Below are 16868 nucleotides of genomic sequence, written 5' to 3' on the forward strand. Positions count from 1 at the left end.
AATCTGCCCAGTTAGGAAGCATAAGCAATTGTGAATCAATCGATGGAGTATATTTTGATCAACCAGCTGACAAAGTCTGTGTCCATTTCAATCTGGTGCTTTATCCAATAATGACATGGGATTAAAACCAACAACCTCAGGAATTAGTAGAACACTGCTCTCTACAAACTGAGCCACACTTTTGATTACAAGAAATAAATGGATTATATTTTCATCCAATTATAATGGGGATACCGATTCAGACAACCAGCTGCCCAAGTCCTGTCCCTTTCAGTCACGTGTGATTGATCCAAAAAGTACACAAACTTCACTGTTTTTTTGTCTCTTCCTCACCATCAATTTCAAGAGTTTTGTCTCCCACAATTTTCTTTTATTGGAGTGTCTCATTATCATGCTTTTTACAGTCTTTGAGAAAAGAAAAATGACAAAGGTTTTAATTTTATGAAAAACTGCTGTCAGTACCCAGAAAAGCCCGTTCTTGTTTGAGAACCTTCCGTTAAACTCTGCTGTCTGGCAAATCTGCAAAAAGTACCTTTTACAAGCAGCGAGCGATGTTATCGCTATTATTATTGTTGGGCTGTTCCTGAAGGACACCGTGCCTTTGTATTAGATTCATATGTGAATAATGTGTCAAAGAAAGCTCCTTTTGAAGCTGAGGAGCGGAAGAAACCTCTGCTCCTCAAAAAGCAAAGAACATAAATGCATGTCTGAGGTTTGCCCGACAACACCTGGGTGAAGAACAACACCGCTGAAGCAAAGTATTCTGGACAGCCGAGTCAAAGGTGGAGTTGTTTGGCCGTTATCCCAGGCGTTGTGTTTGGCGAAAACAAAATGCTGCCTTCGAACAGAACCACCCGCAACCAAATGCAAAGCATTCTGAAGGGGACTGATTTGATGCCTCTTTTTCCAACTTGTTGTCAACCAAGAGTTTCACATTGTACCAGATAATAATTAAAGGAGACTTTGAACCAAATAATTAATTAAAGGAGGGCCTCTTAACAAGCTAAACTTAAAATGTATCTTGAAACAGGACCAAAAGGCAAAACGAGTTGAAGAAATGTGTCCGGACAGATTCACAGCTATCTTAACCCTATAGCCATGCTGAGGAGGTATAATGGCAGAAAGTGCATGCCACAATGCCCTCAACTGATGTACAATACAGAAAGAAACAGAAAATAAATGCTTTCTGGAAAGTCATACCACATCGGTCAATACCAGCTATTTAAGTTAGGGGTATGCTGAATAGGATATTGCAATTTTCTTTTCTTTTCCCTAATAATTTAAAATATTTGTTAGGTTATCTGTTAAATAATGTCTAGGTAACTTGCATGTCAGCCCATGCAACTGGACTTCAAAGTGTGGGTTTGTACTTTTGATTCAGTCATTTCCCTTCTGATTCACCCACTTCCCTTCTTCCTTAAAAAGCCAAAATAAAGGAAACATCTTACTGGAGATCACATAACTATGGTTGTCCCAAATTACACTCTCATCCCTATAGGCCTGGTCGAAAGCAGAACTCTATGTAGGGAATAGCATACAATTTGGGAAGGAAAAGTGGTGACCAGCGCATTCCCCAGTCCTGATATCGCATTCTTACGCTCTGGTGATGTCATGTCTCTCTCCGCTCCAGAGTTCTAGAGGATCGGTGTTCCCGATTTGTAGAAAAGTACGAGGAGAGGGAAAAAAATTGGGAGGAGTGCAAAGGGAAATACCACTTCAGTATGATTGGTTGCAGGGATTTTTCCTTAGCTGTGATTGGATGGCATAAGTGTTCCAGGGAATTCCACCCTGGCCAGTCATATAAGCCCTCTTTGTAAGCCTCATGTGGACCAGAAAACAAAAATATTACAGCGGAGTCCTCAGTCCACCACAGCACCCTGAAGAGAAGGAAACCTCTGATACCTTTTACTTTGGAACTTTTGGCCCTTCAACTTGAGCGTTATGGACTTGACTTCTGGAATGGAGAAAGTGAGTAAAGTGCACTTTTAAAAACAATCTTTGTTTTTAAGTTATTCAACCAAAAGTAAAATAAATAAATAAAAGCAACTACCAGAAAATGAATGCATAACCTGTTTCTGGCATTGTTTTCCACTGCTATTGTGTGATCTTTCTAACTGAAAGGTTCTTGCCTCAAAGCTCAGAGCGGACAAGGTAAGCTGTCCATCTGCCTTTGAGCAAGGCCCATAATCCTTAACCCTAGTTGCTTCATGATTTCCATCCTTAATCACTGTCCTAAGGTCATGACTCTACTGCCCGAGGGTGTCAGAGGGTCTTGAAAACTATTATTTTATTTTCCCTTAAAAAATAATTGCTCCAATTGTGTAATGCACGACATAAAGCGTGTTGATCCTGACGCTATTGATTTTATTGTATAAAACTGTGTGTGGTGAGATTTTACTGACTGGCTAGTAACCCTTGAAAAACGCTTTGTTTTGTAGTCAGCCTGTTCCCTGCATTGTCCCCTTCTTTTGACAACAGCCCGAGGGGAACAATACCCCGTTAGGAACACGGTTCATAGGCCTGGATTCTCTGCCTCAGGACAATGTGTGATTTCAGGATAAATCCTGAGGGGCGGTCAGGCTATTTCAGATTGGACAGTTTGGAAAGGTTATGGCTCTCCAGCGGTCCGCATTCCTTCTCCGCGGAAGCTGATCCTGGACAGGTGATTTAGTCGAAGGGCATGGACATTTACGACATCTGACATCACCTGTATTTACAACATCGATGTCACCTTTCAACACTGGTATATCCTGGCCAAGTCGAATGCTTCACTTGGTCAGATTAGTCTAGTCACTGCAGCCCTATTCCCTGTGTAGTGTACTTCTTTGACAATCGCCCTCGATTCATTATCCCTATCGAGGTTGAAAGAAGTGCACTTTCTACCTTCTCTGTGTCACGGTCTAGCTTCTCTGTGTCACGGTCTAGCTTCTCTGTGTCACGGTCTAGCTTCTCTGTGTCACGGTCTAGCTTCTCTGTGTCACGGTCTAGCTTCTCTGTGTCACGGTCTAGCTTCTCTGTGTCACGATCTAGCTTCTCTGTGTCACGGTCTAGCTTCTCTGTGTCACGGTCTAGCTTCTCTGTGTCACGGTCTAGCTTCTCTGTGTCACGGTCTAGCTTCTCTGTGTCACGGTCTAGCTTCTCTGTGTCACGGTCTAGCTTCTCTGTGTCACGGTCTAGTTTCTCTGTGTCACGGTCTACCCTCTCTGTGTCAACGGTCTAGCTTCTCTGTGTCACGGTCTACCCTCTCTGTGTCACGGTCTACCCTCTCTGTGTCACGGTCTACCCTCTCTGTGTCACGGTCTACCCTCTCTGTGTCACGGTCTACCCTCTCTGTGTCACGGTCTACCCTCTCTGTGTCACGGTCTACCCTCTCTGTGTCACTGTCTAGCCTCTCTGTGCCTCTCTGTCACGCCAGGGAGACCAAGACCAATTGCACCACTCAGTCAGGCCCATTGAAATGCTTTCCAACAATCCAGCAACACCCCCAACTACCCACTTTCAGCATGCCTTGTCCGGTCCCTCCTAGTTTGTTTGCTCCCGCAATCTTTCTTTTACTGGAGAGGGACACATTATCAAAGTTTTTACAGTGGTTGAAAAAACAACAAGACAAAAATATTCAAAATGTATGAGGAAAAAAACTGTGCTGTCTGTACCGCGAAAAGCCAGTTGATATTTGAGAACCGTCCATTAAACTCTGGGAAACCTGTCAAAACACCTTTTACAAGCAGCAAGCTATATTATCATTATTATTATTATTCAGCTGTTACTGAAGGACAAGGTGCTTTGGTATTAGATTAATGTAATATAAAATAAAAGCACCTTGTCCTTCAGTAACACCTGAATGTTAGTGATAATACTGCATGCTGCTTTTCCCTGGACCCAGACCTCTTCAGTGTAGATGGTGCCTCAATAGTGCACACACACAAACACCTCAGACCGAGAAATATCTGGAAGTATTTGACCGTTTAGATTCCCAGCCCGTTCCAGCTGAGTTCATGCCTAACATGTTAGAATCAACGGGCTGTCACAACATCAACCTCACAGCCCTTATCGACAGAACTAAAAATAGATCCTCCAGACTTCCTTTCCTTCATTCATTTCATCACATTTCACGTCCTGGTTGAAGCAACAATGGTTTTAAGTGGAGTGGCAGACATTCTTACATTCTCTTTATTTCCAGTTATAGAGTTTTTTCCCCCCATTTTCAAGGCAAAGCTATTTAGGGGCAAATATGTAGCTAACGGCATAAATCACTAGTTATGTACAGTCAAAAGGCGTGATTGGCTCGGTTATAGTGGCTTTCTGAATTACAGATTAAGTAAAATAAAGGATATGGTAGTGGGTTTCATATGTGTGAGGGGGCATTTCATATTTTTCGCGAAGTAATTCATTTCCTAGTTTGAGAGAGCCTGCAGCTTGACTTTAGAAATAGCAGAGTAGTGTGTGGTGTCCAGTGTGTTCAAATGTCTCACCTCTGAGTGGACAAGTAAACAACACATTCAGACAGCTATTTTCTCTAGTGGTCTCATTAGTGCATAACAGATAGTCGGAGAGCCAGCCAATCAGGGGTCACACTCACTTGACACTTACTTACCGCCCCCCCCCGCCCCCACCACCACCACCACCACCACCACCACAGAGAGGCTTTCAGCTGTGGATTATGAAAGGATTTGGTGCCATGGTTGCCCTGTGGTCTGTTTTGACGCTCTCCTATTTATAATGTTGTTTCTGACTAACCTTTTCAACGCCGGGATTTACCGCCCAACACCCTGGCATCAGAATGGCTGCTCCGGGGTAGCACCTCTTTTGACACCACCCGCTCTTTGTCTGGCTTTCTGTCTTTCTCTTCCCCCGTCTGTCTTCGCCTGTGTGTCCTGCATGCGAATCCCTGTTGCGAAAACCTTATATAACCTTATATATATATATGATGATATGGTTTATCTAAAGCAGGTTTGGCTTTGCCAGTCTACTTGGCCCACATCGTGGCTTATTACGACCAGACCTGGAGACGAGGAAAGACACGCTTCACTCATTGGTCCAAACTATTAATAATGCAGTGTTTCAGAGTAAGAGTGACCGTTTCGATCAGAATTAATGTCATCACCACGCTTCATAAATACGGACATTTGTTTTTGAATCTCGTCCGACCAGTTAATCTCCAGGAGACACGAGGCCCTGGCTGAGATCCCTCTGTGAAATAAACATCTTCAAGACGAACATTTGTAACTGTGTGGACTTTCCTGAGCCCATGAGGCTTTTGCTTAGACTGACACACTGTGGCATCTCGGCACATCCTCCCAGAGGAAAGCCTGCCTTTAACCTTTGACATTTTAAACATTGACCTGACCTGTCTTCTCCCCTTCCAACTTTGAACAAGATTGAAATTGTATTGGCTAGTCCAGGGAGGTTTTGGGTGGGCGTATAGTGTCTAATGCAAGTAGATCTATAAGGAGACTGCCAGTCAATGCAATCCCATAGAGCAGTGAGACAACTGAAATGAGGACTCAGGCAGTCAGAAGAACACTGAAGTAATTTGAAACATTAAGACATGAACTGCAGATGTCTTCTGGTCATTCGTGCTTGTATGCCAGTAGTACAGTAGAAATCTTACATTTGGCACCTTCAAACTGCGGTGATGTAATTCTTAAGAAACTTTCATGGGGCGTAGCCATTGGCAACCAGTGACATCATTCTGCTCTGCCATGTCTGCACACATCATACATCACTGTATTGAGTCATTGTTAATGTTGTGGCAGTGTTGGCCTGTTAAAGTCTGGCTTGAGAAGGTGTTAGTGTTAAGGCAATGTTGTTGTTGAGGCAGGTTCAGTTTTGAGTCAGTGTTGATGTGTTAATGTCTGTATTGAAGCAGTGTTTGTGTGTCACTGTCTTCTGTGTTATTGTGTTTCTGTCTTCAATCAGAGTTAGTGTGTTTCTGTCTTCAGTCAGTGTTAGTGGGTTACTGTCTTCAGTCGGTGTTAGTGGGTTACTGTCTTCAGTCAGTGTTAGTGTGTTACTGTCTTCAGTCAGTGTTAGTGTGTTACTGTCAGCAGTCGGGGTTAGCGCCAATAGCGTCACTGACACGTATATGTGAATTAACTGACACTGTGTGTGTGTCATTGTCTGAATCATCAGTCAGGACTGGATGATCTCTGTGAATCAGTGTTTCTGTGTGAAATTGAAATTGAAAGCAAGTCTTTCCAAAGAGCCCGGATGGACCTTCTTTCAGGGCTGTTCCTCTATGAGTTCCTGGTTCAGGCATCTATGAAATGAATCAAACCAACGTCCTTTTTCATCATATCATGTCACTGGTCCTGGCCCGGCAGATCATATCATGTCACTGGTCCTGGCCCGGCAGATCATATCATGTCACTGGTCCTGGCCCGGCAGATCATATCATGTCACTGGTCCTGGCCCGGCAGATCATATCATGTCACTGGTCCTGGCCCGGCAGATCATATCATGTCACTGGTCCTGGCCCGGCAGATCATATCATGTCACTGGTCCTGGCCCGGCAGATCATATCATGTCACTGGTCCTGGCCCGGCAGATCATATCATGTCACAGGTCCTGGCCCGGCAGATCATATCATGTCACAGGTCCTGGCCCGGCAGATCATATCATGTCAGTGGTCCTGGCCCGGCAGATCATATCATGTCAGTGGTCCTGGCCCGGCAGATCATATCATGTCACTGGTCCTGGCCCGGCAGATCATATCATGTCACTGGTCCTGGCCCGGCAGATCATATCATGTCACTGGTCCTGGCCCGGCAGATCATATCATGTCACTGGTCCTGGCCCGGCAGATCATATCATGTCACTGGTCCTGGCCCGGCAGATCATATCATGTCACTGGTCCTGGCCCGGCAGATCATATCATGTCGGTGGTCCTGGCCCGGCAGATCAGATCATGTCGGTGGTGCTGGCCCGGCAGATCATTTCATATGTCACTGGTGCTGGCCCGGCAAATCATTTCATATGTCACTGGTCCTGGCCCGGCAGATCATATCATGTCACTGGTCCTTGCCCAGCAGATCATACCTGAATATTCCTCAGATAATTACCACCCTTCCTGGCTGCATCTTCTCAAATTTTTTGTCAATGGAATAGAAAAATGAACAATAAACCCAAGTATAATGGTGATATTCTCATCTTTTCCAGATGTGTGTGGGCCAGCAGAAGCAGTGTCCAGGGGTTCAAGGGGTTCCGGTGGGGAAGGGAGCTCCATGCTTGTCATGTAAAGGGATCTGCTCTGGATTCCTCCCACATTCCTGGAGGTATTTTATCCCCAACTTTAAAAACATGCACACAGACCTTACAAGCCCAAACACGCATGCAGCACGAACACACGCACACACATCCCCTCCCCCCACCTATACAGAACACCCCCCCCCCAATACAGAACACTCCCGCCCCCCGTCGATACAGAACACTCACCCCCCCCACCAATACAGAACACACACACCCCCCCACCCCACCGATACAGAACACTCACCCTGTTCCCTCCTCCATGCCTCCTCTGTTCCCTCATCCCCTCCTTCTCCATGCCTCTTCCACTCCTCCTCCATGCCTCCTCTGTTCCCTCCTCCACGCCTCCTCCACTCCTCCTCCACCCAGGAAAGCGTGCGTGCTGTGTGGCTGTGGTGTGGAGGACCATGGGCCCAGTTCTGACCTGGAGGATGACCACAAGATGGGCCGCCTTCTTGCAGACTCTAAATATGCCCATCTGACCGCTAAGGTGATTTCACCATATTTCACCATATTTCACCATTTAAAATGCCCTTTTAGTCCTCACCGTTACACAACACCGTGTTACCCATTAGCATTACACACAAAAAAAAGTATATTGAGAGTTATTTGGTCTCCCTGGTGAAAGAGTTGTTCCTTACCTCAGTGGGACCTCCAGGCTAAATAGTGTTCTGTTGTGTTGTAGGTGAAGGGCCTCAGGGTGTACAAACGGAACCGTATGGTGGTCACCAATCCTGTGGTCTCCAGGAAAGACCCCACCTTCAACACCATCACCTACGACTGGGCCCCTCCGGGACTCACCCAAAAATTGGTGAGGGAGGGAGGGGGGGGGGGGTAGGGGTGATAAGGAAGGGGAGTGGAGAGAGGGAAGGAAGGAGAGAAAGATACTGAGAGAGAGAAAGCGAGATAGGGAGATCTTTGATGCCATTTTCCTAAAACTGGGCCCCACGAGGAATCATAGAGAACCGAGAAACTGGTGAGAATGAGTTAAAGGGGAAAGGGAGGGACCAGGGACGGATGGGCAGACGGGAAGAGGGAGAGACGGTAGAGAAAGGAAGACGCTGAGAGAGATCTGAGATTGCTTTTGGATTGAACTGCTAAAAGTACTGCATTGATTTTAAATTAGCTCATTGTTTTTATTTTAAAAAAAAGTTTGCCTCTGAAGCCTACATTCTGTGGTCTCCCAAAGCGGACGGTAGCCTATTATATTTCGGCCCACAGAAGCCACAGTAGCTGAGCTGAAGTAATAGCGCCACGTCCCCCTGTGAGAGAGGAGGAAATGTTTCAGTCCAACACACACTGGGTTTGCTTGTCAGCCAATGGGAGTTATTTTTTCCAGAGCGCCGTCTGTCATTCTAGCGTGTACCATTTTGCCACAGAACCTCCAGGGTCCCTGGGGACCACGGCCCTGGTCCGAATTGGTCCTGAGACTCTGGCGCGACCAGTACCTGTCAGCATTAAGAAACGTTTGTTACGAAGCAACCAGTAACTGCCAACGTTAAGGAAGCGTTTCTGTTCGGGAGTGACGAGTAACTGGCAACATTAAGGAAACGTTTCTGTCATGGAGCAACCAGTAACTGGCAACGTTAAAGAAACCTTTGAGTGAATAAGGGATACAAAGTATGGTTAACGCAGCTGCTTCCACAGGGGCATGTGATTAACGTCCCATCATGCACCTGGTTCATGTATAAAATTGCAGGGTTGATTATTTTGAGCTATAATTGATGGCAGAGATCTCAGGGACTCGGAAAGAGTGACAGAGGATTACTGGGGGGTTGAAAGGAGCTTCAGCGACAAAGACCACTTGATATTTCACTATATGGAGATTCTGGAGTGTCGCCTGAGACATTTTCCACCACCAACATCAAAATTATGGAATTTCTTCTAAAGGAATGGTTATCCCTCCCTCCAGTATAGTTCCAGACACTTAAAATATATGCCAAAGCTGTCCTGTCAGCACAGTATGGCTCAAAGCACATTAAAGCTGTTCTGCCAGCACAGTATGGCTCAAAGTACATTAAAGCAGCAACAGACACAGCAACAGTAATGAATGAGGACAAAACACTGAAGTCAGAGGATTTATAAAGATCAACTGACAGTATTTTCATGCTATAACAGTAAAGCCAACAGGTTACGTATCAGTTGTCATTCTTTCTCTCTAATCAAGGTAGGTAATAATTTAGCAGGTGGAAAAGAAAATCAGCAGTATTGAGGAACTGAAAGGGTACATTTCCATACCTCTGTGATTTTAGGTGATGAGAGAAGCAAAAAGTCTATCAGAAATTAATTTTGTCTATTTTCCTTTATTTCGACATTTTGAGGTTTCCCTTCTGAAGTTCATTTGTTTGGTGTTCGCCAACCTCACATTTAATCACCGTCAAAGATTAGAAACAGTTTAAATGTTATCATGCATAAAATCTAAAACTGACTGTGAAATACTTTAGATTGAAAGGTTCATTAATCTGTCATATAAACTCTGCAGAGCTGCAGTACATGGTTGTGTCCTTTAGTGGGCCAATAAAGAGATGTTTTACAACAGGGTTATAGAGTTGAGTGGTGAGCAGTGAGTTTTACAGCAGGGTTATAGTGTTGAGCAGTGAGTTATACAGCAGGGTTATAGTGTTGAGCAGTGAGTTTTACAACAGGGTTATAGAGTTGAATGGTGAGCAGTGAGTTTTACAGCAGGGTTATAGTGTTGAGCAGTGAGTTTTACAGCATGGTTATAGAGTTGAAAGGTGAACAGGGAGTTTTACAGCAGGGTTATAGAGTTAAGTGGTGAGCAGGGAGTTTTACCTCAGGATTATAGAGTGATGGTGAGCAATGAGTTTTACCTCAAGATTATAGAGTGAGGCAGGCAGAATGAAGGATATCAGATGCCACAGAATAGTCTACCAGCTCTCCCGCTACGCATGATGGTATGCTTATTGGCTACCACTCCCAAACAAGCGTGAGTGTTTTCAGTGCGGAACCATCTGGGCTTGCCAAGGAGTTTATTATTTTCATTTGTCATATGAAGACAGTTAAATTACTCCTAAAGTTGATATCCAACTGGTGGTTTGGAGTCATAAAGGCGGTTAATAACAAAGAGGCAGTTTTGTAGCGTGGGTAATGTGGTCCACTGTGGTATTGGTCTGCATGAGGCAGCTCTGGGAGACTGGCCTTAGGGAACTACAGTATGAATGGAAAATCTGTACTCTGGTTCATGACAGGAAACCTGTAGAACCATGTCTGTTGCTCCACTAATGGGAAGGTAAACATACCACTAATGCCTCCCAAATGACACCCTATTCTTCATAGGCTCCAGTTTAAACTAGTGTACTATGTAGGGGATAGGGTGTCAGACTAAATAATTTTTGGAGACATTATTACCATTATTACAATTACTGTGGATTAACCCTGTCCATTACCTCCTGAAGAATAATGTTTGCTAGCGAATCTTCGACTAAATAGTTTGTTTGTGTTGTCTGAGTTTTTGTGTGGCGATACACACAATTTCCTGCTAAGTTCAACATTTTCTAAATATCAACATTCACGGGAACAGTGGGGAACGCAAAGTTTGGTACAGTCATTTTTTATGACCATGATGCTTTGGTTAATGATGCTCCAAGTCTCGAAACCAGTTAGTTCTGCTGCCAGCACTTCTTTAAACATTATGGTTACATAAAAACCGAACAGTGCCAACCGGCGTATCTATGTACATGTATGTATAAATACTGTAACCGATGAGTAGTAAGGATGAGTTGAAGACAAACTGAAATCTCCAGAGTCACTATTTGACATAGTTCACGTTCAGGGCCTAGCAGATTAACACACGTTGTCTGCAGTTCACACACTGGACATTTAGTGCTATTTCTGTAAATGTATCTCTGTATACGCAGTTCTGTTGCTTTAACATTATGTCTGGCTATGTGGTGTGCTGTTGTCTCTGTAAAGGGAGTTAAGAGGTTGTTGTTGCTACGCTGGCTCTCGTACACCTTCCACAGTCGTTGTTGATTTAGGTACTGTGCCGGTGTTTGCCCCCTCCCTCCCATTCAGGCCATGCTGTACATGGAGTTGCTCCCAGAGGAAAAGCGCCCCGTGGCAGGGACGGAGGGAGCGACGTATCGGCGCAGGCAGCTAATGAGACAACTACCTGCCCACGACCTGGACCCCAGTCAGTGCCATGGGCCACTGCCGGAAGACCAGGTGAGATTCAGATGTCTTGCCCTTCCTCGGCAGCACAATGTGCAAATTAAAATTGTCAACACATTTGTATGATGGCATATTTTTGACAGCGCAAGGACCCCTTGTATTCGTTGGTACCATGGAACAGTTGGCTAACCATCTTTTCTATGGATATACATTTGACAATATTGGACAAAATTCAGGGATAACAGATGGAATGTGACAGGAATAACTGACAGGAAGTTTAAGCATTTTTGTGCACAGAATCTGAGAGACATAAAGGGAACATTTCTGTAATCTTTTGTTTGTTGAAACATACAGTCAACACTTTCCATGTTGCATTTATATTTCTGTTCAGTTTATTACCTTGTGATCCACATTATATAAAGGAAACATGATTCAGGATGAACTATACACGATAGGGTTTCAAAGCGTATTTCCGTGCCTGGTCTTGACCCTTCACCAGCTTCAAACCATGGCTGCCTTCGTGAAGCTCTGCAAGGAGGAGGCTCTGGGTGTGGGGGAGGTGGCCCTGCCTGGGGAGGGCGGAGCTAATCCTCCACCTGTGGTCAAAGGGGATAAGCCGAAGAACGGAAGTGGGACTGGGAAAAGCACTATTGTTCAGCCAGACCCTATAACTACTAACACCACCAACGGCACTGAGGACTGCCGCAAAAAGAGTGAATATGTAAGTATTTGACATGAAGTTAAAAGTACAGTGCATCACTGTGCCTTCACACAAGATGTAAAACCGTTTATCCAATTGAAATGAACGGCAATGCAATTCCTTTTTGTGGCTAAATGGCAACATTTGAATCAGGTGCATCAAAACAGGCAAATTAGGTGATAAACATTACTTTGGAGAATCCAACCTTTCTTAAAGATGAGTTAGTCTGTTTTGGTCTTAACCATATTTGGTGAGTAGTGACACATCATGCCAATAATAAAAGACCAATTGGTGACGTGTTTAGGTTGTGTGGGGAGCAGTTTTGGCCTTATAAGTGACATTAGGGATCATCTCTTTACACACCAGCAAGTTCCTGGTGAACAATTGGAATAAAACAAAGGATTTATGACTTAGAAAGGAAGTCTGGGTTCAGCTTCTGAAAGGTCCTTTTTTATGACCCTTTTAAAATATCACCAGGCTAACTCTGCTGGCTACAAATGTCATACAAATTAAGAAATAGTACTTCTATTCCGTATCCTCACTTCTTTTTGCTGTCGCTCTCACTCTTGCTTGCTTGCTCTCTTTCATTCAGGTTTTAGCTCAGGCGTGTGAACCAAACTGTGTTAGTCTCTAGACTCATTGCGAAGTGACTGTTGGCACATCATTGAAATGGCAAAAGAAGGACCATGCCCTTTCAATGAGTCAGTTGTAAACAAACGTAGTTTTCCAACCAACATTGTTTCAACCCGACTCCTGTCTGGCATTGTGGCTCAGTCGCGAACATTTCTGTGCAGGAATGTCTCGTCCTGCTCTTTAAGTTATCATATGTACAGTACCGACCAAAATTACTATGTGTTTAGAGCATTATTTGGGGGGTGAGAGGGGGCCAAGAGAGCTTTATGGAAACATTTTAAGGGCTGATTGAACATCTGCATTTGATTGCTTATATCATAACAGGAACAGGGGCTGGACTTAGGTTTAGGCTTGAGTACAGAGAGAGAGGCAGAGACAGGGGGATACACCCTAACCCCCACCCCCCCCATCCAGTGTGTCAACACGGTGTCTCCATCTGGAGCCAAACCATCGCTTCATAGGACCTCTATTTCTTTTATTTTATTGCAGCGCATAATGCACAACAGTTTTATTTTCTCTCCTCTATTCCCAATCCCCCCCCCCCCCACACACACACAGCATTGCAGCGGGTGTGGACAGCTGGCCCCTGGCGACACCCCTGTGGTGCACGCAGAGTGGGCCGGCTACGACAAGCAGTGGCACCCGACCTGCTTCGTGTGCTCCGAGTGCCGGGAGACCCTGGTGGACCTGGTCTACTTCTGGAGGCAGGGAGAGCTGCTGTGCGGGAGGCACTACTGCCAGAGGGTCAGGCCGCGCTGCTCCGGCTGTGATGAGGTCAGGGACGACTGGCATGGGAACAGAGTGACAGAATGTCCTTCTTTTCGGCTGATACTTGGCACATTTCATAATTCCGACAAACGCCTGACCGTTACATACAACCCCCAGCACTGGGAGCAATCCGGTGATCTTCTGCTTTGTGACCTCCCCTCTTGGCCACGTTTCAACCATTTGAGCTACAGAAAAAAGTATTTAGTCAGCCACCAATTGTGCAAGTTCTCCAACTTTAGAAGATGAGAGAGGCCTGTAATTTTCATCATAGGTACACTTCAACTATGAGAGACAACAAGAGAAAAAAATATCCAAAAAATCACATTGTAGGATTTTTAATGAATTTATGTGTAAATTATGGTGGAAAATAAGTATTTGGTCAATAACAAAAGTTAATCTCAATACTTTGTTATATACCCTTTGTTGGCAATGACAGAGGTCAAATGTTTTCTGTAAGTCTTTACAAGGTTTTCACACACTGTTGCTGGTATTTTGACCCATTCCTCCATGCAGATCTCCTCTAGAGCAGTGATGTTTTGGGGCTGTCGCTGGGCAACACAGACTTTCAACTCCGTCCAAAGATTTTCTATGGGGTTGAGATCTGGTGACTGGCTAGGCCACTCCAGGACCTTGAAATACTTCTTACGAAGCCACTCCTTCGTTGCCAGGGTGGTGTGTTTGGGATCGTTGTCATGCTGAAAGACCCAGCCACGTTTCATCTTCAATGCCCTTGATGATGGAAAGAGGTTTTCACTCAAAATCACACGATACATTCATTCTTTCCTTTACACGGATCAGTCGTCCTGGTCCCTTTGCAGAAAAACAGCCCCAAAGCATGATGTTTCCACCCCCATGCTTCACAGTAGGTATGGTGTTCTTTGGATGCAACTCAGCATTCTTTCTCCTCCAAACACGACAAGTTCACCTTTTACCAAAAAGTTCTATTTTGGTTTCTTCTGACCATATGACATTCTCCCAATCCTCTTCTGGAACATCCAAATGCTCTCCGGAGCCCCGGATCGAGGGCGATTATCAGTGGTCTTGTATGTATTCCATTTTCTTATAATTGCTCCCACAGTTGATTTCTTCACACCAAGTTGCTTACCTATTGCAGATCCAGTCTTCCCAGCCTGGTGCAGGTCTACAATTTTGTTTCTGGTGTCCTTTGACAGCTCTTTGGTCTTGGCCATAGTGGAGTTAGAAGTGTGACTGTTTGAGGTTGTGGACAGGTGTCTTTTATACTGATAACAAGTTCAAACATGTGCCATTAATACAGGTAACGAGTGGAGGACAGAGGAGCCTCTTAAAGAAGAAGTAACATGTCTGTGAGAGGCAGAAATCTTGCTTGTTTGTAGATTACCAAATACTTATCTTACAGAGTAATTTACCAATACATTCATAAAAAACCTACAATGTGATTTTCTGGATTTTGTTTCTCTCATTTTGTCTCTCATAGTTGAAGTGTACCTATGATGACAATTACAGGCCTCTCTCATCTTTTTAAGTGGGAGAACTTGCACAATTGGTGGCTGACTAAATACTTTTTGCCCCACTGTATACAAAAGGTCCCAGTTGTACAGCCCCGTCGGGCGAAATCTCAATCTAGATATGAAACTTTCAGTGGACTTGGGACAGCTGATGTCGTTCTGATTTTGCACAGCAGGTCGCTAGTGTGTGAACACTGGATCACAGCATTGTGCACTTTATTCGAAACATCTGTGCTGCCCAAACCAGCCAGAAATGTAAACATCCTCTCTCCTCTCTTTTTTGCCATCCCTCTTGTCTCTTCCAAACCCTGTGCAGCTTATCTTCTGCGAGGACTTCCAGAAGGGGCCAGACGGCCGGGCGTGGCACCGGGACCACGACTGCTGCTGGCGTTGTGGAAAGAGTCTGACCACGCCCTGTCCGTGCAACCAGACAGCCCAATCCGTTTAGAGTTCCTCACCGGTGCTGCGCCATATGCATGACAATGTCCTCACTGAGGGATTTTAAACAAATGGCCCTTTACTGGGAGGTCGAAGAAACACATGCATTGAAGATGAGGTTCAGAGGTTTGAATACTGTAATACACATACACTTGAGGTGAAAAGCAATCATTAGAAACAGCATAAGGTCACAGGGAACACCTGTGGAGTGTTTTATGTTAAGCACATACGCTGATAAAAGAGCTGGGGTGGGGGGGTTACTTTCATGGTTAGTCTCGAATAACGTGAGATATTGCAGGGACAAGCTTTCATTGGCTTTGCCTCAGATGTCATGTGGTCAATTAGGAAAGGCTGTTTAAGGCGCTTCAGCCTTACACATTGTGTTCTTCCCTACAAGGCTTTGTCCATTGCACAACGATACCTCATACACACGGCTCTGCGGCCATCGTAAACAGAGTCCCTGACGCACTGTAGGCCTCCGTCTGGGGAAGTTCTAAAACAAAAATGTTTGAGTACATTCAAATATAACTGACCAGGTGTCCCTCTCCTATAAAATGGCTGCACATCATTTACCTGTGTCCATGCCTGTCCACGATACGAGAGTTTTTGTGGGGATTGCATCTGCAATATATTGTTAAAAAGTTTAAACTTGTTTGAGAAAGTTAACTCATTACTGAAATAAATTAACTGGATAGGTTAGTTAGCTTGCTTTGCCTGTTTCATATAGTTGTAAAAAAATAAATCCCAGGTAGCACCCCCCAAGAACCAAGTTAAGTTTAATTATGTAATTCTACTCAAGAATATATACATTTAAAAGAAGAAAAAAAAAAAAAAAGAAGAATAGATTAATGTTTGCTGATACCTAGCTACACTTTTAGTCATGATGCTGACAGGAATGACAGGACATAATTTAACATTTAGGACCCAAACTATAGGCCAAAAAAAAAAAGAAACAGGTCATTAACATTTTATTGTTTAATGTTTTAATTCATAAATAGGCCACATTGAAATCCCTTGGTGTTCAACACAGGTAATTATTTACGTCACATCTTTTCAATTAATAACCTACTCAGTCCCAATCAGCCATTACTGAACTGCTACTCATATTTAGACGTTCTCTTTTAGATTTGTCCTTACATTTCTATGCTCCTAGTTTTGGTTGCATGGTGGCATTGTTTTAGTCAGATAGCTACAGTACTGTAGTTAGACACATTTATTGGTAATTATTTATTTTTTTAAGCTGCACTATTTAGGATTTTTTCATTAAAAAAACAAATACAGCATTTTGCAATTACTCACCCGTCAGAAAGCGGTTCTGCACCAATGCCCGAATCATGTTCCGAAGAAAAATATGAAAAATGGAATTACCTGATCCAAAAAACTCAGAGTTTGACGACGTTCTTCTTAGCCTTGCTAACATTAGCTTAGGGTTCCTGGTAGCTAGCTACAGAGAGTTAGACTAAGTC

The 16868-nt window shown here is 44.2% G+C and overlaps 1 protein-coding gene across 6 annotated transcripts; it reads left to right on the top strand.

Moving 5' to 3' along the window:
* Window positions 1–60: 60 nt before the first annotated feature.
* On the top strand, window positions 61–16237 carry lmcd1 (LIM and cysteine-rich domains 1). 6 transcript variants are annotated; one of them, XM_029113546.2, is made up of 10 exons: window positions 1824–1968; window positions 2142–2151; window positions 2557–2662; window positions 7159–7274; window positions 7615–7735; window positions 7931–8056; window positions 11281–11430; window positions 11876–12097; window positions 13268–13483; window positions 15281–16237. In XM_029113546.2, exons 4-10 carry the CDS (start codon window positions 7159–7161, stop codon window positions 15410–15412), a joined length of 1083 nt encoding a protein of 360 aa, XP_028969379.2. In that variant the 5' UTR covers window positions 1824–1968; window positions 2142–2151; window positions 2557–2662; the 3' UTR covers window positions 15413–16237. The 6 variants fall into 6 exon arrangements, with proteins under 6 accessions (XP_028969359.2, XP_028969369.2, XP_034153477.1 ...); XM_029113526.2 differs by lacking the exon at window positions 2557–2662 and having other exon boundaries at window positions 61–1968; window positions 2122–2151; XM_029113536.2 differs by lacking the exon at window positions 2557–2662 and having other exon boundaries at window positions 61–1968; window positions 2137–2151.
* Window positions 16238–16868: the final 631 nt, after the last annotated feature.

This window comes from Esox lucius, chromosome 2, assembly GCF_011004845.1.
Source record: "Esox lucius isolate fEsoLuc1 chromosome 2, fEsoLuc1.pri, whole genome shotgun sequence".
NCBI classification, from domain to species: domain Eukaryota; kingdom Metazoa; phylum Chordata; class Actinopteri; order Esociformes; family Esocidae; genus Esox; species Esox lucius.